Source organism: Lactuca sativa, chromosome 4 (assembly GCF_002870075.4).
Source record: "Lactuca sativa cultivar Salinas chromosome 4, Lsat_Salinas_v11, whole genome shotgun sequence".
In the NCBI taxonomy this organism is placed as follows: Eukaryota; Viridiplantae; Streptophyta; class Magnoliopsida; order Asterales; family Asteraceae; genus Lactuca; species Lactuca sativa.
The window spans coordinates 135,088,196-135,115,241 of NC_056626.2; the positions used below are offsets into that span (position 1 = coordinate 135,088,196).

General features: G+C 36.2%; 2 protein-coding genes across 2 annotated transcripts; one reads left to right on the plus strand and one right to left on the minus strand.

The window, feature by feature from the left end:
- Positions 1–14,112: 14,112 nt before the first annotated feature.
- LOC111915253 (nucleotide pyrophosphatase/phosphodiesterase) lies at positions 14,113–17,552 on the minus strand. Its single transcript, XM_023910926.3, has 12 exons — positions 17,275–17,552; positions 17,106–17,197; positions 16,958–17,027; positions 16,754–16,876; positions 16,565–16,657; positions 16,335–16,464; positions 15,880–15,961; positions 15,584–15,716; positions 15,300–15,505; positions 15,082–15,207; positions 14,702–15,011; positions 14,113–14,614 (listed from the first exon to the last, which is right to left on the minus strand). The coding sequence occupies exons 1-12, from the start codon at positions 17,512–17,514 to the stop codon at positions 14,309–14,311; spliced, it is 1,911 nt and encodes a 636-aa protein (XP_023766694.1). The 5' UTR covers positions 17,515–17,552; the 3' UTR covers positions 14,113–14,308.
- Positions 17,553–24,364: 6,812 nt separating this feature from the next.
- Positions 24,365–24,733, plus strand: LOC111915245 (uncharacterized). The gene has a single exon (XM_023910918.1). It carries the CDS (start codon positions 24,365–24,367, stop codon positions 24,731–24,733), a length of 369 nt encoding a protein of 122 aa, XP_023766686.1.
- The last annotated feature ends 2,313 nt before the right edge of the window (positions 24,734–27,046 follow it).

Consider the following 27,046-nt stretch of genomic DNA (forward strand, 5'->3'; position numbering starts at 1 on the left):
ATAGCCCAGTGGAACGTTAGTAGACTTGTAATCGGTGCGTATGTTTGAACTATATGTTCATTAGGTCTTTTTGAACTATGTTTACATCCATTAGTTCTTCCTTTTGACACTATTACGTGTCGGGGTACGGGGGCGTACGAGAGTACTTTATCAATATTTTCCCTGTATTTTTATTTGGAAGAACTTTGGAGTCTTTGTTCTTTTATGAAGTGATTGAACAAGCTTCATGAGTTAGTGATATAGATCATGTGTTAAATAGTGGGTATGTGATGAAAGGTAAGTTGGATAGATGAGATGATCAGTGATATAGAGCATGAGTTGAGAGTGAGTGGTGAAATATGGGAAATGCTTTTACCCAAATGTTGGCGTGAGTGGTGCAATATGAGAAACGCCCTTACCCAACGTTGACCCCCTTCATTCAGCAGAGTAGGGATGACAACCATGGACTGTTCTTGATGGTCTGCGGAACACTAGCAGGCTCGCAACCTGTAGGTGTTAATGGACTTGAGTGTTCATTCGCTTTACTCTAAAACCCCCGTCATTCAGCAGAGTATGGCAGACAACCATGGACTGTTTTGACGGTCTATGGAACACTAGTAGGCTCGTAACCTGTAGGTGTTAATGGACTAAAATGTTCATTCGTTGTACTCTATTCCCCTCATGAGTGCCTTTAGGGCAAGTAAGGCTGGGGAAAACCCCTTAATTATGTTCATCAGCTGTATGGAAAACCCATTAACATGTATTGCGGGGGAAAACTCCCGTGGGAAATACCATCGATGAATAAGAGCTATGGACTAGTACATGGTGACGATGTGACTTCGTGCCAATTTGACATAAATTGTGTAACAGCCCGGAATTTCAAATATTGATTTAATTATGTTTTGGGGGTGATTTAAGAGGGGACTCGGCGAGTTGGAGCCTAGACTCGCCGAGTAGGAGCGCAGACCTGGTCGCGGGTTCGCGACTGGACTCGACGAGTCCGATATGGACTCGGCGAGTCTACGCTGTTTAGCGAAAACCCTAACCGTTCAGGTTTGGGTCGTATATAACACATTATATCCCGTCATTGTTCGTCTTTTAGTCGATTGAGAAGAACCCTGAGCGGCTGTGGGCATCTAGAGTAAGATTGAAGGCCATTGGTGACTTGAAGAAATTGTGGTGCAAGGAGGGAAGAGTTTTGGCTAAAGGAACTGCAAGGGATTCGAGTTCTGAGGTTTGGGGACATAGAGAGTGTGTTATTCAGGTAATAATTCAGATCATTTCTGTTATATTGATGTGTGCATGGATCTAGGGTTTATGGAACCCATTTGGTGATTAGATGGATTATACTTTGTTAATCAAACGGATATAACCCTGTATTAGGACCTTTAGAGGTCCAGAAGGTTCCATGCTTGTGTATTTCAGAACCATAATTGTCCCAGGATGCAGTTGAGCGGTTGCATGGCATGGACTCGCCGAGTCGATGAACAGACTCGGCGAGTAGCTTGAAGATTTACTGGGACTCGTCGAGTTGTTCTTCAGACTCGGCGAGTTGAGTCGGGGTGGCCCCGCGATTCTTCCAGGAGGAACTCGTCGAGTAAAAAAGGGGATACTCGACGTGTAGAAAGGGAATCTTAAGGAATCGGTGAGTCAAGGGCGAGTGGACTCAGAGTCGTTGAACTCGGCGAGTCTTGGGGTGACTCGGCGAGTTAGGTCGCGGGTTAAGCGAAGTTCTGAGTATGGGGACTCGGCGAGTCATAGGGTTGACTCGGCGAGTAGGGTCAGACAGGGGTTGACTTTGACCTTGTCTTTGACCAAGGGTTGACCAGTGGTTCCAGGGGTATTTTGGTAATTGTTGTTTATTGTTTGAGTTCAGTGCATTGGTGGCTGTCCAGAGGTGGGATCGTATCAGTGATCGGAGCAGCTTGAGCTATCTGTTCAGTCGGCAGTTTCGAGGTGAGTTATCCTCACTATATCGCTAGGGTTTATGGCACCAAGGCCAACCCTTTTTATCGGATGGAAATCCGGGTAGTTGTCATTATATGTTATGGGCCGGAAGGCAATATGTTGTGTGATGGACCGGAAGGTCGGCGTGGGTAGGACCGGAAGGTTTACCCAGCAGGGACGGAAGTCCCCTGAGACACATGGACCGGAAGGTCAAGGCCTGGAAAGGCGTATGTATGCATTTAGTATGTTGACTGATTTGTAGGGTAATGTTATGCTAGTGACCGGCTAGATCGGTATTTTGTTAGAGTAATGCTATGATATGTGATCTGTTGATCGATTGTTGTCTTTGAACTGCTATATGATTATTTGTTATGTTATATATGCATTTTATGCTTATGGGCCGGAAGGCGATTATGTTGTGTGATGGACCGGAAGGTCGGCGTGGGTAGGACCGGAAGGTTTACCCAGCAGGGACGGAAGTCCCCTGAGACACATGGACCGGAAGGTCAGGGCCTGGAAAGGCGTATATGTGGTTGGTATTCTGGGGGTATCTCACTAAGCTTTCGGGCTTACAGTTGTGGTTTTATGTTTCAGGTTCTCAAGAGTCTGTGGCAAGGCAAAGGCGTGATCGTACCATTCCTCGCGTTGGTGTTTTATGATATGAACCTGGGAAATTACTCTGTTTAATAATGTATTGAAAACCTTTTTGTAATAATGTTAATAAAATGGGCGATTTTGAAAAATTTTAATTGTTTTGAAATTTTGGATGTTACAAGTTGGTATCAGAGCCTTGGTTTGAGTGAATTGGGGAAAACATTCGTGTGACTCCAGTCTCAAATCGAGGAGGATTTTAAAAAGAGAAATTAAAATGAGAAATTAAAACGGTTTTCAAATTGGTAAAAGGAGGACGCGGAGGTACGATCAGCCAGAGCCAGTAAGTAACCCCAAGATACCATACATGATATTTGTTTATTTGAGCTTGATAGCACAGCATGCTAGAGTTAGGCTAGGGATCTTCAGGAAATCATGATAATGTTGCCTGATATGTGATGCCTGTAGCCTAGGGTCCCCCATGGGATGTTCTCAGTGTTCCTCTAGTGGTGAGGGTTGATAGTTGTTATGCATGTTCCCTAGGGTATTGTGGTAGTACTTCATACAAATATGGGTAGGTGTGGAAGGTAGTATGGGCCCGTACTACTGAAAGCACAGGACCCATACGCGTATCAGGGAAACCATGGTCTCTAGGGTAGGGTTGCGAGAGTTGGATCCCAGGATTGTGGGAAGTGTCTGAGATTGGTAGGGTGTCTTCAGTATGGAGATTTCGAGGCATGATGATAGTGGATCCGGATCAGGATCGGGAGCTGGAGAGCGAGTTCCGGGTGAATCGGTGCCGTCGGAGGTTATCGATCGGACGAGCACGAGCGAGCGGGATGCGAGGATTCGCGAGATCCTGCGTGATGAGGTTGCTGCATTGTTGCGGGCTGAGTTGCCGGGATTGTTTGGGTCGATCAAGACCGCCATGATTGAGTATTCTGATGAGCGATATGCGGCTCTCGCAGAGACGGCTGCCGCGGTGGCTACAACGGCTGTAACAGCGGCAAGGGGAGGAGCTAGTCGGGGTTTCAGTATCGGGACTTCTGTTATACGAAGCCTCCCACATTCGATGGGGTTCAGGACCCGATTGTTGCTATGAGATGGTTACCAGACATGGAGGGGTGTCTCCACGAGTTTATGCCTTGCTGATCAGAGGGTGAGGTGTGCTCTGAACCTGTTGAGGCTAGGAGCGAAGGATTGGTGGAGATTGACTACGAGGTCATTTTCCGATGCGCAGAGGGCTGCGTTTTCATGGGATCAATTCAGGGAGATGTTCACTACTCGCTATGTTCCGCGGGATGAAAAGGAGAGATTGGCTCGGGAGTTCTTGAGCTGAAGCAGGATTTGGAGTCGGTGACTGAGATCACCAGGATGTTTATTGAGAGGACGATGTTTTGCCCTGAGTTCGCTTCGGAGCAGGCTCAGATGTCCTGATATCTAAGTATGCTCAAGGGGGATATCAGACAGTTCGTGTCTGCGCAGAGGTGCGAGACCTTGTAGGTGTTGCAGGAGGCCGCCATGCGGCGTGAGTTAGAGGTAGAGTTGCAGTTGTGTGGGCTGAGGCAGGCTCCGATGCAGTCGCAGCCAGCGCCGAAACGGTCCAGTACCGTTGATGTTAGAGTGGGGGATCGGAGCGGCCACACTTGTGGGAAGTGTGGGAGGGGTCACACCGGAGTTGCTGGTCCGGTGGTGCATGCCGCAAGGGCGGAAAAGAGGGGCACTATACGTGGGACCGTCGGCAGTCAGTGCCAATTCGGGATTCAAGGATTTGTTATCATTGTCAGCAGGCTGGACATTTGAGGATCAACTGTCCACAGCTTTCTGCAGGACCGGTGCAGGCTCTAGCATCGGCCACCTTGAGTAGTTCAGGAGGAGGACAGGATGGAGCGGAGCCCCAAGGGCTCAGGGTCGTGCTTATCTGCTTGCGACAGAGGGAGACGGAGCAGTGCCGGAGGCAGCTGCGGGTATGATGCTTTCTTGATGTCTTGATTGTCTTGCATTGATTGTGGCGTATTGTTTATGCTGGTATCTTGTGTGGATTTCGATGCGGTATTCGTTGTTTCGCGGGTTTGGTATGGTTATAGTTTGGTGTTTTGGTGTCGGTAGCCTTGTGCGGTTTTCGATGTGGTATTCATCCTTTGGCAGGTTGTGGGTTTGGTTACGGGTTATTGCTTGGGAATTCCGTTGGTTATCGTTCGTGAGGGTCGATAGTGGAGATGCGACACCGGGTTGAATGTCGGGTAGCATCTGCAGTCGTGGAGTGGATAATTGAAAGACCGGATTCTTTTGAGCGGATTGATCAGGGAGGAGATGTGTTTTGCTGAGGGTTGCTTATGCTTGTGGGAAGCAGTTAGTGGGTAAATATTCTCTTTGTGCAGGATTGTTCTGAAAGGTCGTTAAGGACGATCGGTGGCAATTAGTCAGTGCTTTAGTGGGGGAGAATTGGAGAATTCCCTGGGAGATCGATGAGTATGTGAGGGTGCTTAGCTGTTGGGATTCAGCAGTGTTTGTCAGCGCAGAGTATAGGCCGACGAGAGCGAGTGTCGAGTATGCGGGGCGGGATACAGACCTAGAGCATTTGATTGTGGAGGCCTGAGAGAAGGCCGGGATCAAGTTTGAGTAAGTAACCGGGGTTATACGATCAGAGTATTGGTATGTTGAGGTACGAGATGGGTTGCACTGCATTAATCCCACGGGATTATGTTGTGCATGTTTCTAGAGTTGGAACCGGAAGGTTCCCGGAGTTAGAACCTGAGGGTTCGCAGAGTTGGGTGTACGGACCCACAGAGATATAGCCTCGAGTGGCTAGTATGTGTTATGAGAGTCGGTCTAGTCATGCTGGAGACTCTGTTGGTATTGCTGGATCAGTTTGAGATTTGCGGATCGTGTATGTTGCAGTGTGATTGCATTGGAAGGTCTGGCCCCGGGTTAGTGATCTTGTTTAGCTGAGGCAGTGATTTTGATGAGTGGAGAGAGTGCATGGGATTGAGAGTCCTGCAATGAGAACCAGAGTATGTGAATAACGGTTACGCAAAAAGGGTGGTGTCGCTTGGGGCAAGCACCGTAGCACCGGTTGGAGTGGCATTATGGCCAAGAGGGTCCCTTGGAAGGAAAAGAGAAAGGTGTGTAACTCCGAAGGGGAGTGCAAGTTCACGAGAATGAAAGTTGCAGAGCAGAGTTATGGTTAGAGTATTTCGGGTATGCCTTCGAGCATCGTGTTCGCGGCAGCGAAGTAGGAACCCATCCGGTTTGGGATGTCTGTTGAGGCTCAGAAGGGATGTAGGGAGAGGGAGAATCTTAAATTCTCAGTGTGATTCTAATCAGAGTGTAGGGTGAATGCAGTGGTTCATCTTGGGAGATGTTCGAGGATATTATCAGTGTATCGGGTCTTTCAACCTGCGGGTGTTGGGACTAGTTCAGTATGTGTATGTGATGGCAAGAGGAGAACTTGTGAGAGTTGCTCTGAGAGTGAGAATGGATCTCTCAGTCGGTCCGGAATGGACAAAGTGGGCTTTGGATCGGGGATCCGGTGGTTCATGGTTCCTAACCCTTATGGGTCGAGTGATCGTTGAGATTTAGAGCAGAGTTGCATCTTGGGTAATTTTCGGTTACAGAGAGTGATGTGCAGTACAGAGATCATGCTTCAGTCGACAGAGCAGATTCAGCAGATTAGACAGAGGTTATTGACCGCCCAGAGCCGACAGGAAAGTTATGCAGACAGACGCCGGTCCGAGCTTGAGTTTCAGGTCGGTGACTTCGTATTCCTGCAGGCATCTCCTTGGAGAGGAGTGATTCGATTCAGGAAGAGGGGCAAGTTGGGGCCCCGGTATATTAGACCTTTTCATGTGATTGCGGGGGTAGGCCGGGTGGCCTATCGTTTGGTGTAGCCCACGGATTTGAGACAGATCCACGACACCTTTCATGTGTCGCAACTGAGGAAGTGCGTAGCCGATGAGCCGGCAGTGGTTCCATTAAAGGATATTCAGGTGGATGCGAGCCTGAATTATGCTAAGAGACCAGTGGCCATCAGGGATCGGAAGATCAAGGTTCTGAGGAACAAGGAGGTACCTCTGGCATTGGTTCAGTGGCAACATCGGAGGGGATCGGAAATGACTTGGGAGCCGGAATGTGAGATGCGGGAGCAGCATCCGGAACTATTTTCAGAGTGAGACTTCGAGGGCGAAGTCTAGTTCTAGTGGGGGAGAGTTGTAACAGCCCGGAATTTCAAATATTGATTTAATTATGTTTTTGGGGTGATTTAAGAGGGGACTCGGCGAGTTGGAGCCTAGACTCGCCGAGTAGGAGCGCAGACCTGGTCGCGGGTTCGCGACTGGACTCGACGAGTCCGATATGGACTCGGCGAGTCTACGTTGTTTAGCGAAAACCCTAACCGTTCAGGTTTGGGTCGTATATAACACATTATATGCCGTCATTGTTCGTCTTTTAGTCGATTGAGAAGAACCCTGAGCGGCTGTGGGCATCTAGAGTAAGATTGAAGGCCATTGGTGACTTGAAGAAATTGTGGTGCAAGGAGGGAAGAGTTTTGGCTAAAGGAACTGCAAGGGATTCAAGTTCTGAGGTTTGGGGACACAGAGAGTGTGTTATTCAGGTAATAATTCAGATCATTTCTGTTATATTGATGTGTGCATGGATCTAGGGTTTATGGAACCCATTTGGTGATTAGATGGATTATTACTTTGTTAATCAAACGGATATAACCCTGTATTAGGACCTTTAGAGGTCCAGAAGGTTCCATGCTTATGTATTTCAGAACCATAATTGTCCCAGGATGCAGTTGAGCGGTTGCATGGCATGGACTCGCCGACTCGATGAACAGACTCGGCGAGTAGCTTGAAGATTTACTGGGACTCGTCGAGCTGTTCTTCAGACTCGGCGAGTTGAGTCGGGGTGGCCCCGCGATTCTTCCAGGAGGAACTCGTTGAGTAAAAAAGGGGATACTCGACGTGTAGAAAGGGAATCTTAAGGAATCGGTGAGTCAAGGGCGAGTGGACTCAGAGTCGTTGAACTCGGCGAGTCTTGGGGTGACTCGGCGAGTTAGGTCGCGGGTTAAGCGAAGTTCTGAGTATGGGGACTCAACGAGTCATAGGGTTGACTCGGCGAGTAGGGTCAGACAGGGGTTGACTTTGACCTTGTCTTTGACCAAGGGTTGACCAGTGGTTCCAGGGGTATTTTGGTAATTGTTGTTTATTGTTTGAGTTCAGTGCATTGGTGGCTGTCCAGAGGTGGGATCGTATCAGTGATCGGAGCAGCTTGAGCTATCTGTTCAGTCGGCAGTTTCGAGGTGAGTTATCCTCACTATATCGCTAGGGTTTATGGCACCAAGGCCAACCCTTTTTATCGGATGGAAATCCGGGTAGTTGTCATTATATGTTATGGGCCGGAAGGCAATATGTTGTGTGATGGACCGGAAGGTCGGCGTGGGTAGGACCGGAAGGTTTACCCAGCAGGGACGGAAGTCCCCTGAGACACATGGACCGGAAGGTCAAGGCCTGGAAAGGCGTATGTATGCATTTAGTATGTTGACTGATTTGTAGGGTAATGTTATGCTAGTGACCGGCTAGATCGGTATTTTGTTAGAGTAATGCTATGATATGTGATCTGTTGATCGATTGTTGTCTTTGAACTGCTATATGATTATTTGTTATGTTATATATGCATTTTATGCTTATGGTCCGGAAGGCGATTATGTTGTGTGATGGACCGGAAGGTCGGCGTGGGTAGGACCGGAAGGTTTACCCAGCAGGGACGGAAGTCCCCTGAGACACATGGACCGGAAGGTCAGGGCCTGGAAAGGCGTATATGTGGTTGGTATTCTGGGGGTATCTCACTAAGCTTTCGGGCTTACAGTTGTGGTTTTATGTTTCAGGTTCTCAAGAGTCTGTGGCAAGGCAAAGGCGTGATCGTACCATTCCTCGCGTTGGTGTTTTATGATATGAACCTGGGAAATTACTCTGTTTAATAATGTATTGAAAACCTTTTTGTAATAATGCTAATAAAATGGGTGATTTTGAAAAATTTTAATTGTTTTGAAATTTTGGATGTTACAAATTGCTGAAGGAAAGCAATGTTGTTACCTTGTTGGTTGTTTCATGTTAGGATGTATTGTTTGACATAACTTGCTGAGGGAAAGCAATGTTGTCACCTCGGTGTTTGTTTTATTTAACATAAATTGTTGAGGAACCCCCAAAGCAATGGTGTCATCCCTTGTGAAAAATCCTTAGGCTAGGTCCCTTGTGATAGTTGTTTTAGGGACGTAAAGTAAGGATAATGGGAATGGGTAATTATGGTTATTTTTGGTTGATGAAATTAATAAATTTATTATTGACTGGGAACTTAATAAGATTATTATTTATTGTGGGTTGAAAACCCTATATGCTCACCAGGCTCCCAAGCGTGGCCCACTCATTTTATTTGTATCATAGGTATCGATACGAAGTTGCTTTACACTGAGAGATTAAAAGAGAAGTAGATCACTAGTGTAAATGAATGTAAGTTTTGTTTATGCTTATGTTTTTGTATTGACAATGGCATCCCAATGGTTTTAGTGAATAAAATACATTTCTCCGGAAATGATTTGATAACATATTTATTATGTTTTTCTGGGAAAAAATTCCGCAACACTTTTAATCAAATGATTACTCTGAAATTATTTTTTTTAAAAAAAGCATAAGAGAAATCGGTCTTTTCTGGCCGTGAAATTGGAGATGTCACAATTATGTTTATGCCTATTTTATCAACATTTTAGGATTTCGCAGATTGACTCCCGCTCAGTGTTTTGGGCTTATATTTGAATCTACAACTCCAAATAGGGCATAGTCAGCCTTTCTGAAAACTAGACTCGATTTCCTACAACTTTGTGATGATGGAAGCAGGAGTTCATTTTGGCCATGGTACTGGGAAATAGAATCATAAAATGACACCTTATATCCCTCCAAAACATAAAGCTATTCATATTACAAATCTTACTAGAGTTGCTCGTTTTTTATCAGAAGCTTGTGATTTGGTTTTTGATGCAGCAAGCAGAGGAAAACAATTCTTAATTTTTGACACTAAAAATAAAGAAGTTGATTCAGTAGCATGGGTGGCAATAAGGGTTCGGTGTCATCTACTCTAATAAATGAAGGTTTTTTTTGCCACATGTGACACTCATATTCAATTTGTCAAATGTCATTTTGTAGTTATATTGAAATAATTTTTTTCCACATATCATTTTATGAGTTTTTCTATTTAAATAAATTCTACATAATACTTTAATATAATAATTAGAATAAATATAGTAATAAATGGATATCAATTTCATTAATGAACTTACCTTCTTATTTCAAAATTTTCAAATTAAAGTTCATTAATTAATTTTGTTTATTTATTTAAATTTAAAAGATAAAAAATAATCAATTTTAATAATTCATTATTTTTCTTATTTTCTTATAAATCCAAAGTTCTTAAATATTTATACATTTATATTTAATTTTTTTAATTAACTCGTATAATACGTGAGTTTTACACCTAGTTATTTTAATAAAAAATGGCTCGGTGGTATGTTAACAAATTGGTCAACTATATAAACAACTTCATAAGTTTAGAGACTTGAGAACCAAACAAAAAATAGGAGGGCTCGGCCATCTTTCGAAAAGAGATGTGGTTGTGATCATTTTCTCAAATTCGAACCAAAATAGCCTCTCCAGGCGTAGCAATACCCAAGTCAAAAATTATGTCCAAATTTTTAGTTGGACAAACATCATCTTATCCTTCAAGGCTTAAAACAAAGACTTAAAGGCAAACTATTTTGCAAATAATTCAAACATAACAAATCAAATTTATCAATATTTTGTGTTATTTTTCATGTTAACTTGATTTTCTTAATATCCCTTTACCTTAATGCTAGTGGAATGTCTAAATTAATGTGCTTTTAATTTGCAGTGAACAAAATACGTACATCCTCACGTTTTGGTTTACTCATTCCACCTTGATATTGCCTACTAATTCTTTCATTTTTTATATTTTTTTCGATTATTTTTTTCTTCCTATATCAAATATATATATTCATATATTTCGATTTCTTTGTCGAATATAAGTTAACCTTTTGACATTACTCAATCGTCTCTAAATATTATTAAAAGAGACAGCTTATGACATCGTCTTAAATAATCTGGACCCTTGATTGTATTTCAATCGTGTTTTTCCACCCTTAGATCAAATTGCTAACATCATCTTCTCCATATGGAATGTATTTAATTCCAATAAACGTTTTCCGATCGTCAAACAATAACTTACATCCGTTGAAGTAGAATGTATTTAATTCTAATAAAAGTTTTCCATATTTTAAATCTTGAATTTCCGGTTATGAAGATTTTAATATGGTCAATTTTAAAAGCATATTACTAACAAACCATTTCAATCAAGGCATTAATATCAGCCATTAATATAAATTTGTTTATATTAGTAAACCATTAATATAGAATCTATTTTTATTAGGAAATCATTTATACCAAAAAGTATATTCAAATTATCACACACATATACGATTCATCGTTGAACCCGCGGCTCACACTTATTTTCAATTGTTTCTTTTTTTCAAATATTCTCCTACAACATCATTATTATTGCTTATAATTTCCATCATCATTCTCTGCTTCAAACATTCGTTTTTGTACAGTAGAAGGCATGTACCTTCTTTCGCTTTTTATATTTTTTTCGATTATTTTTTTCTTCCTATATCAAATATATGTATTCATATATTTCAATTTTCTTTGTCACAAATTACATAAAATCAGTTAACTACTATTCTGAAACATTTCAAATAAACATGAAAGATATTACGTACCTTTAACAAAATAGAAATTAACTATGTTGTCAACTGATATAAATTACAAAAATGTTACTTTTATATATTAGAGATGATTATGATTTTTTTTAATTTTTATGTCATAAGAATCCGGTTAATTTGGGCATGATTTTAAAATATTATTGAAAATATTATGTTTTTGTATATCATATCATCCTACTTTTTTATCGTTATATAGTAACAATAAAATTTATAAATTTACACAACAAATATACATATTTCGAATTTTGTAATATTATTATACCTTACAAAATACAACTCCCTCCAAAATAATTTTCACCAGTAATTTCATCCATAATTTCACCAAATTTAAATTTGTATTTTCTTTATATAAATTTTTTTAATGATCTAGATTTTTTCCTCCAAAAGTATATCAAACATTTACGTCTCAGATAATGCTGCTCCATTATAATTATTACTTTCCAAAAATATATCCGTTAAATGAGGAATTTTATTTAATGAATGAAGTAAATGTTAATTAAAATGAGATATATATATATATATATATATATATATATATATATATATATATATATATATATATATATATATATATATATTCTATAATTATTACACGAGTTTATTAAAAAAAATGATATAAAGGTGTAAAGATTAAGCAGTTTTAAAGTGAAATTTCAGAATACATACAAACGATGATGTTCTACAATTAAATATAAAATTGAATAGACTGAAAAAAAAATTAACGCAGTCAATCTTGAAAATAACATAGTTATGAAAAATTATAAAGTAAGATAAAAATTATAAGATATTAAGAGATTTATAAAAAGTACAATTAGTAAAAGCATTACGATTATTAGAAAAAATAAGATCGTTAAGATTACTAAAAGTACAATATATAAACTAAATTATCACAATAGTAATGAAATGTCATTATTTGATATTTCATATAATTGAAATATATATATACAAAATTACATTAACTATATACTAAAATTATTCAAAGTTGCGCCCAAAACTAATGCAAATTTTTGCGAACACCAAATAAGTAAGAACAAACATAAAAGCTAGCACTTATATTCATAATCAATTTAAAATAAATCAATCATGATTTTGAAAACAATCTCCATTGATGATATACTAAAATTAAATCCATATAACGTTTAACATTCTATAAATTATATTATATAACTTTATTTGAATAAATGAAATAGTTGTCAATATTTAATGCAGTAGAAAAAACGGTATATTAGTTGTCAATATATGTTTAAATTAAGTAACCTTATTATGAAAAGAATGTTTAATTAAAATGTTTATAATTATATAACAATATCATAACTATATGAGACGAGGAACGCCGTTCAACTATAAAACAAAAAATATTGTCTACAAAGAGGTCTTTCAATGATTATATATATATTTATCGTTTTCAATGTATTTTTTACACATTACAATAATACTAATAACCATATTTTTTTATAATAATTATACAATATCTGTAGACGATTATATGTTCTTATGTGTTTTCCGTGTTTAACAAAGATATGATCTACAAAGAGGGCTATAATCTAGTTATACATAATAATAAATTATATATTACTTAATTATTGATATATTACTTGTTAAAAAAGATATGAGCTTGAAACTGTAAGTAGGATATTGAATCAACTCACATCGTAACTCACAATTGATTATCACTACCATAATTCAGAGTTATGCCTTAGCCCTCATAGCAATCCCTCGTTGTCAGAGTCTCAACCATAGTCTCTCACGACTTACGACTAATACTAAATCAATCGGTAGTGTTTTAAGTTATTGTCTTATGAAATTATTACAAGTAATACTTTTTAAATTCTTTAAAAAAAATTACACCATATGCTCAAACAAGTTATGTGAAATTTGAAATGTGTAATTATGATTTAAAACTGTAAAATAAATAAATAAATAAATAAATAAAAATACCAAATGTAAGCACAAACCCACATAAGAAACAGAAAACAACATCGTTAAATTACCTACATTTGGTTTCGTGGTTGGAATAACCACATTTGTGTTTTGCGGTTTGATTCTGACCAATAACAAGACCAAACAAAACTATGCTCCACTAGTATTTTCGAGACATATATAACTTTAGTGGCCTTTATTGCAATGTAAACAATTAAGCGGTTGCCTTTGGCCCCCTAGTCCCTCGAGGATCATGTCCATTCATATGCAGAACAATCTTTTTGAAGGTCAATATAAGCGAAATAATCGGGTGAAACCTGTGATAATAAAAAGTTATTGATATAAAAAACAGTTGTAATCAAAATGGTTTCATGAAATTATAAAATCGACTAAATTTATAAGAAAAATAAGAAAAATATAAAAATTATTGTAAAATTTTCCATTATTAATTGCAAAGATGTAAAAATAATTTGATAACACTAACTTTACGGTTACGCTTAAGGTTTTTTTCTTCAAATAATTCAACAGGTCGGACCTAAGGATATAAATATTATAAATTGACCAGGACGAGTCAAAGAAAAAGGGTCCCTATCGATATTATAAGTATTTTATTTTTAAATAAATGCATATATAATATATAATAAAAAAATTTGGGATCTGTACAGCCGCCCACTTTGCCCCCTTTCAACGCCCGCCATATAATTCAAGGAGTCTTGGATAGTTATACACTTGTACATGTCTATCTCAAGTATGCTTATATCCAATAGTAAAAAAAGTGAATTTGCTTAATGCTTATAGAAAACAATTACCATGTACCAACCAACTAAGAAAGGAGCACGAAACCATATATATCAAGAAAAATTAAACAAAAATAATGGAATAAATACATTATAATTGAAACTTGGTTATATAGTAATAAGCTACAATTACAACCATAACACCTGCAATCGTATAATGGAATCCTTAAGTCTTAAGAACTAATATGACGATTTTTTATAGGAGAACTACTTTTTATGGGATTTAAATTGCCAAAGTAGTATCTTCACACCCATCATGTACGCATGCCAACACGTCCCTATAATCTCTTGAAATCGTGAAATTATCATAAACCAAACCATCACTACTCTTCTTGTACTCAAATAGAAGTGAAGAGTGGTTAAATGCAGTAAGTTTTACAAATCCCCAATCCTGATCTTTATACAAGCTCCAAAACGTATTTATCTGAGTAAAATCTGACAGATGGCTCCCTCCACTGCCAACAACAACATGAATTGTCCCATTCACTGTACCAGAATACCGCGATATCTCCGAGTTCACACATTGGTTCTATACAAAAAAAGTCAACAAGTCAACATGACACTGTCTATCTCTATATATCTAACATGGTATCAGAATCAGTTAGTAAGTTAGTACCTGATATATAGGACACGTCCTTTCATAATTATGGACATGCCCATAAAACGCGATGTCTACTTTGTATTTCTGCCATAGCTTTTGCAAATTTGCACGACCCATGGGTTCTTCAAATGCACCCTCATCAGCTAACCAATTGTTAGAAGAATAACCAAGAACACGATTAGCAGCAAATATGAGCCATGGTTGTTTTTGTCTGTCGACTGATGCAAAACATTTCTCTATCCATGCATACTGTTCTGAACCCTCCCTCCAATCATGCTCTGAATCCGCTATACAAAAATGAAACATCCCGTAATCCGTTGCATACCTGTAAACAACATACAATATGAACAAGACTTTTTTATAAAAATATTATAGGTCTAAATAAATATTTTTACCAGAATTTAGCTCTGTTATCTGCGGGAACATAATACATGGTCTCAGCAGGTACGCCACACTCACCGCCTGAATCAGGAGTGTTGTAAAAAGATCCAGAATTAGGAAAATCTCGTTCGTGGTTGCCACTGCAATATAAAAGGAAAGTACTTAATACATAATTTAGTTAGAAAATAGAAATATATATCATTAAAATTTTATTATATTTAGAAACACGAACCTTGCAATCATATATGGCTTTACTGATGAAATGCGTTCGACTTGTTCTGTGAATTGATCCCATTGTGAGAGAAATCCATTCGCAAATGGTAAATTTCCTATATGAAACACTATATCATAGTTTTCAAGGTCATTGACCAATTGGTCTGTTGTAAGTAGGGATCCTGGCTGATAATTTCCATACTCATTTGACCCATCACGTTCTGCCTAGAAACATGAATTTTAAAAATTAGTTATTGTTATATTTTAATATTTTATTTTATGATTTTAACAACTTCTTACTACCTTTCCCATGTCTCCAAATATGATAACACGTTGAAGGGAATCTTGTCCCGGATATGGAGATGATTTAAATGTATACATATCACTATAAGTGATTGATCCATCTACCATTATATGCCCCATTCTATATTCATACCTGGACAAATAATGTTGTGATTTGTAAGATCTGTTATATCTACACCATAGGTGTATAATAGTAATTTAATATCATTCATTAAACAATTTTAGAAAAATAAAAATATATTTTTTCCATAGTTTCTTTATTCTTAGAATTGTTATGTGAAAAATGAGACGCATACATAGTGTTTGGCCATAAGTCATGTAAGAAACTAGTGTGGATAAAACCAGGATCCCGCCATCCAACTGTACGTGCAGGTGGGCCTACATTACATGGCATCGGTTAAAAAAATGATTGTCAACTATTCTTTTTAGTAGGTGTAAAATCTGTGTATTACACGGATTGATTAAAAAAATTAAATATTAAAATGTAAACATTAAGTATTTTTTAATTAAAATTTTGAAATAAGGAAAGAAAAAACATATTAATTACAATTACTATCATATTTATAACATTTAATACTTTGCATATATAAATATATAAGTATTTTGTGACTTTTTAATTTAAAATTTTGGAAAAATCTAGAAATCAACATGTGAATATAATTTATTTCAAAAATATCATAAAACAACAAGTGTCAAAACTAATGAGAGATTAACATGTGGCAAAATTAATCTTCATTTATTATAGTTATACCACACATGCTGCCACGTGTAAAAGTCAACGTTCCTGCTAGAGAAAGCTTTTTGCTTTGACCCTTCAATCCCCATTCTACAATTGGAGTTGCTTCATCAATGTTATAGCCACTTGTCCATGTTACAGTCATCTGAAGAAAATTAGAAAAAAAGGTTAGAAACTACACATCCAATATAGCAAAATATATAAAGATTAGAATTTAAAAAGGTTTAGAGTTTGTAAATGTGCACCTCGTCCCAAGCTTTTCCATGGGCAAGACGAGGGTATACAGGGGCCTTAGGGTTTGGAAATGATATAGGATCAGTAACAGCAACCAATTTCGGCTGTAATTCAGAAAAACCAATTAGTGATAAATCACATACATTGCAGAATTCCAAAAATCACGACTGGAAACCAGAAAGAGCGACTAATTCACACACAGTTTCTAATCCGCCTGTAAATAATGCAAACGCGAAATCTTCACGTTGATTGATGATCCGGAAGGTGAGTTTAGCTTTTCCTGTTCGAACATAATCAGTAGTGGACTGATTTGCGAACTTGTACTGTTACAAGTTAAAAAAAAACATATGTTATATATTATCATAGAGTTTCTTAATCATTCAAAGTAATTAATGGTGTTTTACCTTAATTGGAGCTGTGCATAAGGTTGGAGTCTCCGGCCAGTTACCAGCTTCAGATGAACAATCGGAAGCACTGCCATTCATTCAGTTTTTCAAATAAATCATTCATGGGGGAAGATTAGGTACTATAGATATTAAGATATAAGATTACTTGAACTTCGCCGGAGAAAAAACTCCAACCCAATCGTCCTCAGATGGTTCAGGGTACTCGAGATCTATGTTAATCCATTGAGCATCCGCCACCTATCGTAATATTTAGAAATTGAAGTCATAGAATTTGAATAGTTATTCAAATTAACGAGAAGAAAACGAGTCTTGACCTTGATACCCAGTAGCAAAGGGTTAAGGTTATAACGAATGGAAGCTGATTCATGGAGAGCGATAACAGTTTTGTGAATGGCGATTTTGGCGAGTGGTTGCTTATTAATGGGAGAATGACGATGATGGTCAACACCACCGCTTATGAGACGGGAGTAAGAAGAAGCATGACAAACTTTATAAACAAGAGCATTTGAAAACAACAACAAAAACACTATCGATACATGAATCATTTTTGGCATTTCGTCTAATAGTTGTCATGCACACTTTTTGGAAGAGAAGACATTCTTGTGTATTTATAGCATGAATCTCAAATGAAGAAGATTATAGAATGTGTGTATGGTAAATAATAGTAATATTTTTATAGACAACAATTTATATTTTATGTAATTGTATAAAAATATAGTTTAATGCATAAATAATTGTTATAAAACAATTCTATTTAGTACCAATCAACAGTTTATGTTTTATATAGTTTTATTAAACTATATTTAAATACATAATTGTATTTAGTAGGAATCAACAATTTATGTTTTAAGTAATATTTTGAATCCATAAAAGATTGAGAATATTTTAGAGGAAAATGTTAAAAATTGAGTGTCTTTATATACATCTTTTAATATTATTTTGATAGATTTTTTGTAAACTAATAAACTAATTTTTGAATTGACTATTTCTATTTCTTTTTTTTTTTTTTTTCTCATGTCTTCGTTGTTGTTGTTGTTGTTGTTATTATTATTATTATTATTATTATTATTATTATTATTATTGAGTAAAATAAATATAAATGGTCTTTCTTATTTATCAAATTTATAGACTCATTTCTTGTTAATTTTTTTTACGAACATTGTCACTATTGTTTCTAAAACTTATATGATTGGTTTTTATCCATAAAATAAATTCTTTTTCTTTTTTATTTACTTTTACATTTAGTTTTGTTTAAATATGATTTTAAGAAAAGTAAAAAGAAATTAAAAAACATCCCAACCCAATCCGATACCCCCATCCCTACTCTTTTTTCCATGCTTTCTTTACACTTTATCTCTTCTTCGTCTTAATCACAAAATCTAAGGCATATCCAGATGGTGGATGAGACCCAATATCACCGTCCTTCACCCTCTCAAGAGGAAACCTCTTTCACCCTTTCCAGACATTGTCAACATCACCACCAACTTGTCATTTTAATACCACAGAGACCACCAGTATCTTCACTTCAGTTCATTTGTTGCATCAACAGAGTATACATCATTACAGACCATTATCCATCATAGCCATCCTCTACCTGCATCAGCATTAATTAGGATTTCTTTTATGAAGATGATGTAAGGGTGAGGGAAAAGAAGTGTCGATCAACTAAGTTACCTTTGAATGCTTCTAACGGTGAGCGTAAAGAACCATCGATAGCCAAAAGTGAGGGATCAATAAATTATTTACCACTTAGGCGAATATTTGCGCATTGCACATAATACAATTATATTGTTGATTATATACATTTTTTAGGAATTTTTTAATTAATTTTCTAATTACAGTTTAGGTTTTACATTAACATTATACCTTTTAACTTTCAACTATTTATAAAATAGTCTTTGGACTAATAGTAAAACCAATAAAGTATCAATATGTTTAATTTAAAATTAAACCAGTAAAACTAAGTAGAGCTTTTTATTTATGTTGATACTGATGAGAATTAGTAAAATAGGAATGAAATTGTGTTTAGTCCATTAAAGAATAATATAATGTAAAATAGGAATGAAATTGTGTTTAGTCCATTAAAGAATAATACAACCATCAAATGTTTTGACTAAATATTATAACAAAAACATCAAAACTTTTTATCAAAAATAAGTTATGTGTGTCTAATATTTTATATGTATTTTTTATATATAAGGACTATGTGTATAGAAGTCTAAATTATTATATAAATTATCATTATTTAAGTGAATATTTGAAAGAATAATTAAAATTATATCTTTAACCACACTGATGTAATAAAATTTATTAATTACAATGAAATTCCATTTTAATATTTCAACTTTTCAAATTTCAATTAAAGATTATTCAAAATTAAGTGACTGCAGCTAAAATGGTTTTTCATTCATTGTACTTAATTGATGTTTATGAGACTTAATGAAATATGATTAAAATATTTATAATGTATTTAGTAAATTAAATTGAGTAAATAGCACAAAAACACCCAGTTTAAGCAGAAATTCAAATTTGACATATTTTTTTTTTTGTGTCAATTTTGACATTGTGTTATTGATTTTTTTACTAAATGTAACCATATGACAAGTTGCCTTTAGGTCAACCGATTTGAATTTTCCTGAGTGGGCCATTTGCTTATGTGGCATCCACCTAAGACCCTACATGACAGTTGAGCCTTTATAATTGATCCCTAACATCCTCAACCCTTTACAACCGTAGATCGATCTTCTCTTCTACTAGAAAAACAACATTTTACGATGCTCATTGCATGTCATAAAGCGCTCACACGGCGCGCAAATGTGCGTCAAGGAAGACCATGTCATAACGAGAGATGACGCGCTTTTGCGCGTCCTCTATAGACGACGCACATTTACGACATGCATTTATGACACGCAATGCGTATCAGTAAAACACCTGTCAAGAAAGGTCATGTCATAAACGAAGATGACATACATTTTTGCGTATCGTAAATTTAAATGTTCAAAAAAAATATTAATATATTTATTAATTTTTCATAATAGAAATAAAATACCATATACAAAAATACAATCCATTGCATAATATAAAATAAAATTTCATACTCAAAAAAAAAAAAATTACACAAATTATAATATGTCATACAAAGAATCATTCAAATGTTAAACAAAAATAATACATTGCTAACATGGGTTATACATTCGTATAAAACTAACAAATAATCATCCAACTCTGTTTCTTACTGGAATATGTGTGTAATTGTCTCCTTCATCAGCCTCCATGTTCAAAGTCGGATCTGCCTTCCTAATCTGTATGTATAACAAAGACACATGTGTTAAACTTGTTACCATTAACATCCGATCTTAGGGACTCGAGTGTTAAACTTGTTACCATTAACATCTGATTCATATGGTCCACAGAAAGCCATGTGTTCTTCACCTCTAACTCAACAATATTGTTACCTGCATAAATGAAAACAAACAGGAACATTAACAACCCAATTATGAACAATTTCACAGGATGCCAAAAATGATGATCATTTATAAGTCCTTTCAAGGATAATTTGGTCTGGATAGAAGACTAAACTAAATACAAATCATAAAGATTATAAAAAACAGTCGACTGCATTGGAATTAATGGCTTACTAGAAGAATAAGATAGAAATGAAATAATAAGAGTTATAAATAACCATTGTGCATGAGGTACAGAGGGAATCTTTATCTGTACATTCTATTTCTTGAAAGATCTTAAGTAGTTCAGCCAAAAATTCATAATAATTAAGTAGCAATCGACTACAGTTTGCCAACTTAGTGAGGCCAAAAATTCACCAATAACTAGCAAGCAGCTATAGTTTAACAAGTAACAGCACATGATATTAAGAGCCATAGAAAGGTACAAAATTTCCTCTATTGAGATCAGATCTGTAACGGATCTTATCATTTCACATCACTAAAAGGACGACTTCGCAATATAGCAACAGCTTCACAAAAGATAATGAAAAAATAAATCCAACATATAACAAACTTACAGTAAGTAGAAACCATAGAATTACATAGAGGTTGTATACCATTCCTTTATGACAGGGCCTTCCTGTATGTATAATAACATAAAGTCCCATGAAGAGCAAAGTAATTATCTATTGTTATTAGTAAAAGTAACTTACAAGAAAAAAACTTACTGTTAAAATTTGAGTAGACATCTGGATTCCAACCAATAAACTGGGACATCAGACAAGAAGTTGAGTTCTAGAGAAGTTTGATGAAATAATTGTCTAGCAATTTCCTGAAATAACAAAAAAAACTTACTGTTAAAATAACAAAAAAAACTTACTGTTAAAATTTTATTCATAGATGAACCAGGGGAGGGTTGTGCCATTTTGGAAAACATCAGTTCGTGCTCTATACATAATTGTCTAGCAATTTCCTGAAATGGATATGAAATAAACTCAAATGAAGAAAAATCTGAGAAAAAGACAAATGGATTACTTGTGTTGATGTAACTACATGGGCCCTAACAACTAGAGAGTTGCGTAAAAACCTATGTAGAGTGAAAAGTTTCTTAATCATGATACTATTGAAATATCCCAAAACCATAAGCAATCTGATAAAATATTGAAGCTTGCCTTATTCCTTTAGAGATGTTGTGTGTAGAACAGATAGACAAAATAAGCACATACCTACTTTTCTTTTTTAAAGGCGAGCTAAACCCCAAGCCAATACCTTTCTAAAACCACCTCTTGCTGAAAAAATTCAAAAACAAGGAAACAAATGACAAAAAACAACATCAGAAAACCCCCAAGTATAACATTAAGCATATCATTTCCTTACGAGTCAAAACCATTTTTTGTGTCATTGTGTTAAGAGCTTTTTCTTCAAATTCAACTATTTTTGTTACATGCACTATTCTGGCAAAACTGGTAGCCTAGCAACACTTGTGCCTGCAACACCACCCGTAGGTGCAATGAAGCATAAACTAGGTTTGGAGTTTTTCCCTGATTTCTTGTTTAACTTTTGTGGAAGAATCTGCAGCCTTGGATTGAGGTCAGTTCCCAAGTTTTCTATAGCCAATTGATAACTTTTTACAAGCTCAAGTTGTTGAGCTATTATCTCTGAGCATCGAGGTAGAAGCTCCACAGGTTCTCAACTTGGAATCACAATATACTCTATAGCAAGTCGAACTTCCTATAATCAATACAATCAGTGCTAACATAACAAAGGATAAAAGTGCCTTAAAAATTTGCATAACAATGGAACAAAAATACCTCTAAGGCATCAATCTCCTCTAATGATGCTTTTCTTCTTGGAACATCATCTTCAATTTCAATATCCATCGGGCTTTTTTTTTCAGTTGTTTCAGTTTTGCACCAAATAAGTCCCTCCCGAGAATCATTTGAATTGCGTTCACCATTTGAGGCATGGTAGTTGATTGTGATTCAACAAAACTTTATTAAATAACACAATTAAATCGATATATATATATATATATATATATATATATATATATATATATATATATATATTCTATTTGTACGCAAACCAAAACATAACAAAATAAACACCTAGATAACAAACACGAGTAACTGGTGAAATTTGGCTACAGTGCGTATCCATGGATTCTCCTTCATTTCTTAACTGGATGCTAAAATAGCATCCGCATTACTGATATCATCAGTTACATCAATCTCTTCTGTAATCCCCATCACCATTGCTACTTGTTGTAAGTCAGCTTCCAATATCTAGGGCACATTCAAAAATAAAACCTTTTAATCAGAAACAATCATATATCTTATTAGTTCTTCAATCCCAAAAATTAAACGCAAGATTTTCCTTTTTTATATCAAAATTAGGGTACCTTATACGTATAAACATAAATCGGGGTCTTTTTCTTTGCCTTTGTCCTGCTTTGTGGTTTTCTGTTAAGTTTTCTGATATAGGAAGAACGCTCTTGTTCTTCCCCATCATACTCTTCACATAATATCTTAGCAGGAGAATCCAATATCTTAGCAACCTTACTTTGAGATCAACCTTAAGGTCTAAAACACTGACTTGTGTAGTAAATAACCTTAGTTTTTCCTGCATTGGTTTGAGTAGTGGTGCCTTCAACTGCCATTTCAGACTCCTATTTGAGATCAACCTTAAGGTCTAAAGCAATGGACATATGTCTAATTTTGGTCCTTGTAATACATGATTAGTAAGTAACTTAATCTAGTAAGCTATATCAGTTTTCTTTTTGACTTTTTGACTTAATGCAGAAAGAACATAGGAAATAGAAACACACAAATGCTATGATGTATGAATAAAATATCACAAGATGTATTTCACTTGATACCTTTATTCCTTCAATAATCACAGAAGTTTCACTTTATGAAGAAGATTCAATAGAAATTATTCCACCATGACCGATTTTATCAATGTCTTCAACAATTAAGTTTCCAATAAATTCATCATTTCCAGCAGAGGTGGAAGCTATGGTTGTGAACAGGAAGAAAAGAATATATAGAGTTTAAAGAATCTCATGGAAGAAAACACTAAAAAGAAAAGAAATTTACCTTTTATATCATCCCTTTTGCTGACTGGAATCGACGGAGAGGGAACCTTAACAGATGAAGAGGGTGTTAGTGGGGTTACGAAGAAGCAGCTCCATCGAGCTCACCCTAGCACCAACTTTGAATGGAGAATGCGAAATCTTGCTTGGAAGGCGACAGAATGATGAGTGGATACACTGAGAAATTGAAAGAGGATGCGATGGAATGATGAGTGGGAATAAACCCTAAAAACAGATCGACAATTTTGCCCCTGAATATTGGTTTCCCGCGTTTATCTCATTATCTCCAGATGAGCCGCCAGTGGGAACCCCGGCACCAAAGGACTCCCCGACATATTCTCTACCACTACTCGTCTCGATGTCGACGATGGTGGAGGGTCGGCAATGGCGGAGGGTCGACGACCATGACAGAGCACATAGCGGTGGCCGGAGTGCAAGGGGAGTAGTTGGCGGTCGATGTGGGGAGGGGAAAAATGTATCGTCGATTATGGGGATATAGAACGATGTGTCAAAAATGCTTAGGGCAAAGAGGGGAAATAGGGAAGGGAAAGCGGGCTTTTCTAATTTTTGGGTTTTCTTTTCCTGCTTGCTACTAAACAACGTGCGTTTCATTAAAAATTATAAAACGACATGTCTAGATGACGCACATTTTATAATAAGCGCCCTCCATGTTTTTTTTTTTGACACTAGTTTTAGGGCACGCAAAAATGCACGTCTGAAATCCTTAAAATTTTTTAAGAGCTGACATTATTTTTAGGTCACCCACATTTGTGTATCGTAAATCAATGCGTATCATAAATTGTGCGTCGTAAAAGGCTGTTTTTCTAGTAGTATTTCATCTAAGTTCTTCTTCACGAGCATTGTGAAATGGTGTCTTCATCTCAATCAACTAGATCAATGAGTGGGGTAAAAAAGTCAAACAGCGGTCCCTCTAGGACGTGCTACTATGGAGTAATTGCCCCCTTGAAGATACCAACGAGTGAGAAGAATCCTGGAAGAAGATACTTTGGGTACAGGTACTGGCCTAATGAAGTTGAAGATTGTGGCTACTTTGAATGGTATGACGGTGAAGTAAGTCCATGGTACAAGGAACTTCTGTTTGAAGTTATGGCAAAGAATAAAAAAACCACTGGACAGGGAAAAAGGAACCCTCATCATGGTGAAATAAGATTGATGAATATTTTTAGGGTTATGATTGGTTTGCTTGTTATTTTAGTAGTCATGGTAGGAAATTAGATTTGGATGGTCTACACGGGGTAAGGAGGAAGAAGTTGTGGTAGTTCTTTAAGTATTAATTAATATAGATTAAGGTCAAATGTTGACCATTTTTGTGTGTATGTATTGATGTAGTACCTTGAAGTTTGTAGGTTCCAATGTTAACCAATTTATATATATATATATATATATATATATATATATATATATATATATATATATATATATATATATATGTGTGTGTGTGTGTGTGTGTGTGTGTGTGTGTGTGTGTTTAGGTTCTGTGGAAAACAAAAAACCCTAAAAATAAAATAAATGCATAAAAAAAATACTTAGAGATCACAATACTTTTTTTTGAATTTTTTATGAAAAAAAAAAACGCAGCTTCTAGTATAAAATCGCTGAAAAAAACCAATTTAAAAAAATATTTGATTTTTTATTTTTTTTAAGCGATTTTATTAAAAATGCTAAGATTTTTCTATAAAAAATTAAAAAAAAAGTTTTGTGAGCTTTAAGTATCTTTTTATGTATTTTTATGATTTTTAGGGTTTTTTTGTTTTCCAAATAACCCTTCCCTATATATATATATATATATATATATATATATATATATATATATATATATATATATATATATAGTGAAGTGTATGTTTATGATAGTGAATTAGAAGTATGATGTCATATGATGCTAGTAGACCAAACTACCCTTTACCCAAATAACAAACCAGTAACCAAAAAAAGAAAGGACCTAAATACCCTTACCTTATGAAACAATTGAGATTATAAAAGATAAAAATGATGACCATAAACACTATACCAACATTACACATATTTTAACAAAAATGCTATGAAAAATACCAAATAATAACCAAGTGAATTGGAAGTATGATGCTAATAGACCAAACTACCCTTTACTTATGTAACAAAAAATTACCATAAACACCATACCAACATTACATAAATTCTTACCATCAAAATCCATACATTTTGCTAACTGACCCATCCAATTTACCAAAGGGGTAGTAATGTTTCGGTATACGACATACAAAAGATAATTATATTCAATGGGATTACTTAAGGGTACATTACCTAATACAAAAAAGGCTAACATAAACCATGCTCATCAACCCTAACCTTCTTCACCCTAATCTACTCCAAAGAAACACAGTCCAACCTACTTCGACCTAGTCTAGCAGCCATCTTTCCAACAGCCTTCATTCCAGTCTGAATTTTAGTAATTCTCTAAGAAGGCCTCCTTGTTGTCATCAACCTTTGGGATGGTGGTCTTTCAGCAATGCTTTCATCCTCTGTTTTAGGTATAATATCAACTTGAGGCACAGGTGGAACTTGTCCAACATGTGGAACTTCTTCCGGAACAGGTTGAACTTGTTCAACCTCTAGAACTTCTTCATCCATAGGTTACAGAATAGGTGGAACTTCATCCAAAAGATCAACAAGTAAATGTTGTTCAGATAGTACATGATACACCTCATTCTCTGAGTATCCTAATGCAAGCAAATATGTAGCATGTGCATCCCTCTTCAAATCCTGGACCAACATAACATCTTGCAGCCCTTCATCTTCAATGTTCTTGCTACTACCTTCATGTATCCCTTTAACAGATTGATATGCCTTTGCTTTACCCTGTTAATGAAACAGTAATCGTGTTAATAATAGTAGACACTAAAGATTTGATAAATAAAACAAATAGTAAAGCTTAACGTTTTTTTACTGTTACACCTTGCTTGTCCATCCATTTCCTAAGTTTGTTGACTATTTTGACTCTTTTGACTTGTGGATGTTGTTGTTTTTTTCATTGCCACATCCCTAGTTAGTGGCCTACCCTTTCTTTTCTTCTCCTTTGAAGGTTTAGGATTACTTGTTGACTATTTTCACTCTTTTGACTTGCAGTTTCGACACTGTCATGGATGAATCCTTGATCAACTCTTGGATAAATCCCCACCGCAGACTACTAGACGATGATTACAAACCTTACCCTCACCTATGCTGAACCCCCTTTTGATGGCTACCGGGATGTTCCTATCTCCCCAAACGCTAAATACTTCACAGTATTTAAGCAATTTGACCGTAGCCTACCGGATCACCAAAGATTTCCTATGGAATTCGAGAGACTCAATCGCTTTCATGCCAAACATGCCCCTTCCATAGAGAAAATTTGATCTAACTATAGACCATCAGCAGTCAAGAACTTCAAACCGCTGAAATTCATGAAGGCTGACTTCATTTAATACACCCTTACAAGAAGGAATCAGGACAATGTCCGCACCCAAGATGACTTACCATGTATGAACCTAGAAGAAGTCTTTCTGATAG

Coding starts and splice junctions, on each gene's coding strand:
- LOC111915253 (XM_023910926.3), bottom strand. CDS start 17,514: ATGCCAAAAATGATTCATGTATCGATAGTGTTTTTGTTGTTGTTTTCA. Junction 17,198..17,274: donor CTTTGCTACTGGGTATCAAG/GTCAAGACTCGT, acceptor ATATTACGATAG/GTGGCGGATGCTCAATGGAT. Junction 14,615..14,701: donor GGACGTGTCCTATATATCAG/GTACTAACTTAC, acceptor TTTTTTGTATAG/AACCAATGTGTGAACTCGGA.
- LOC111915245 (XM_023910918.1), top strand. CDS start 24,365: ATGGTGTCTTCATCTCAATCAACTAGATCAATGAGTGGGGTAAAAAAG.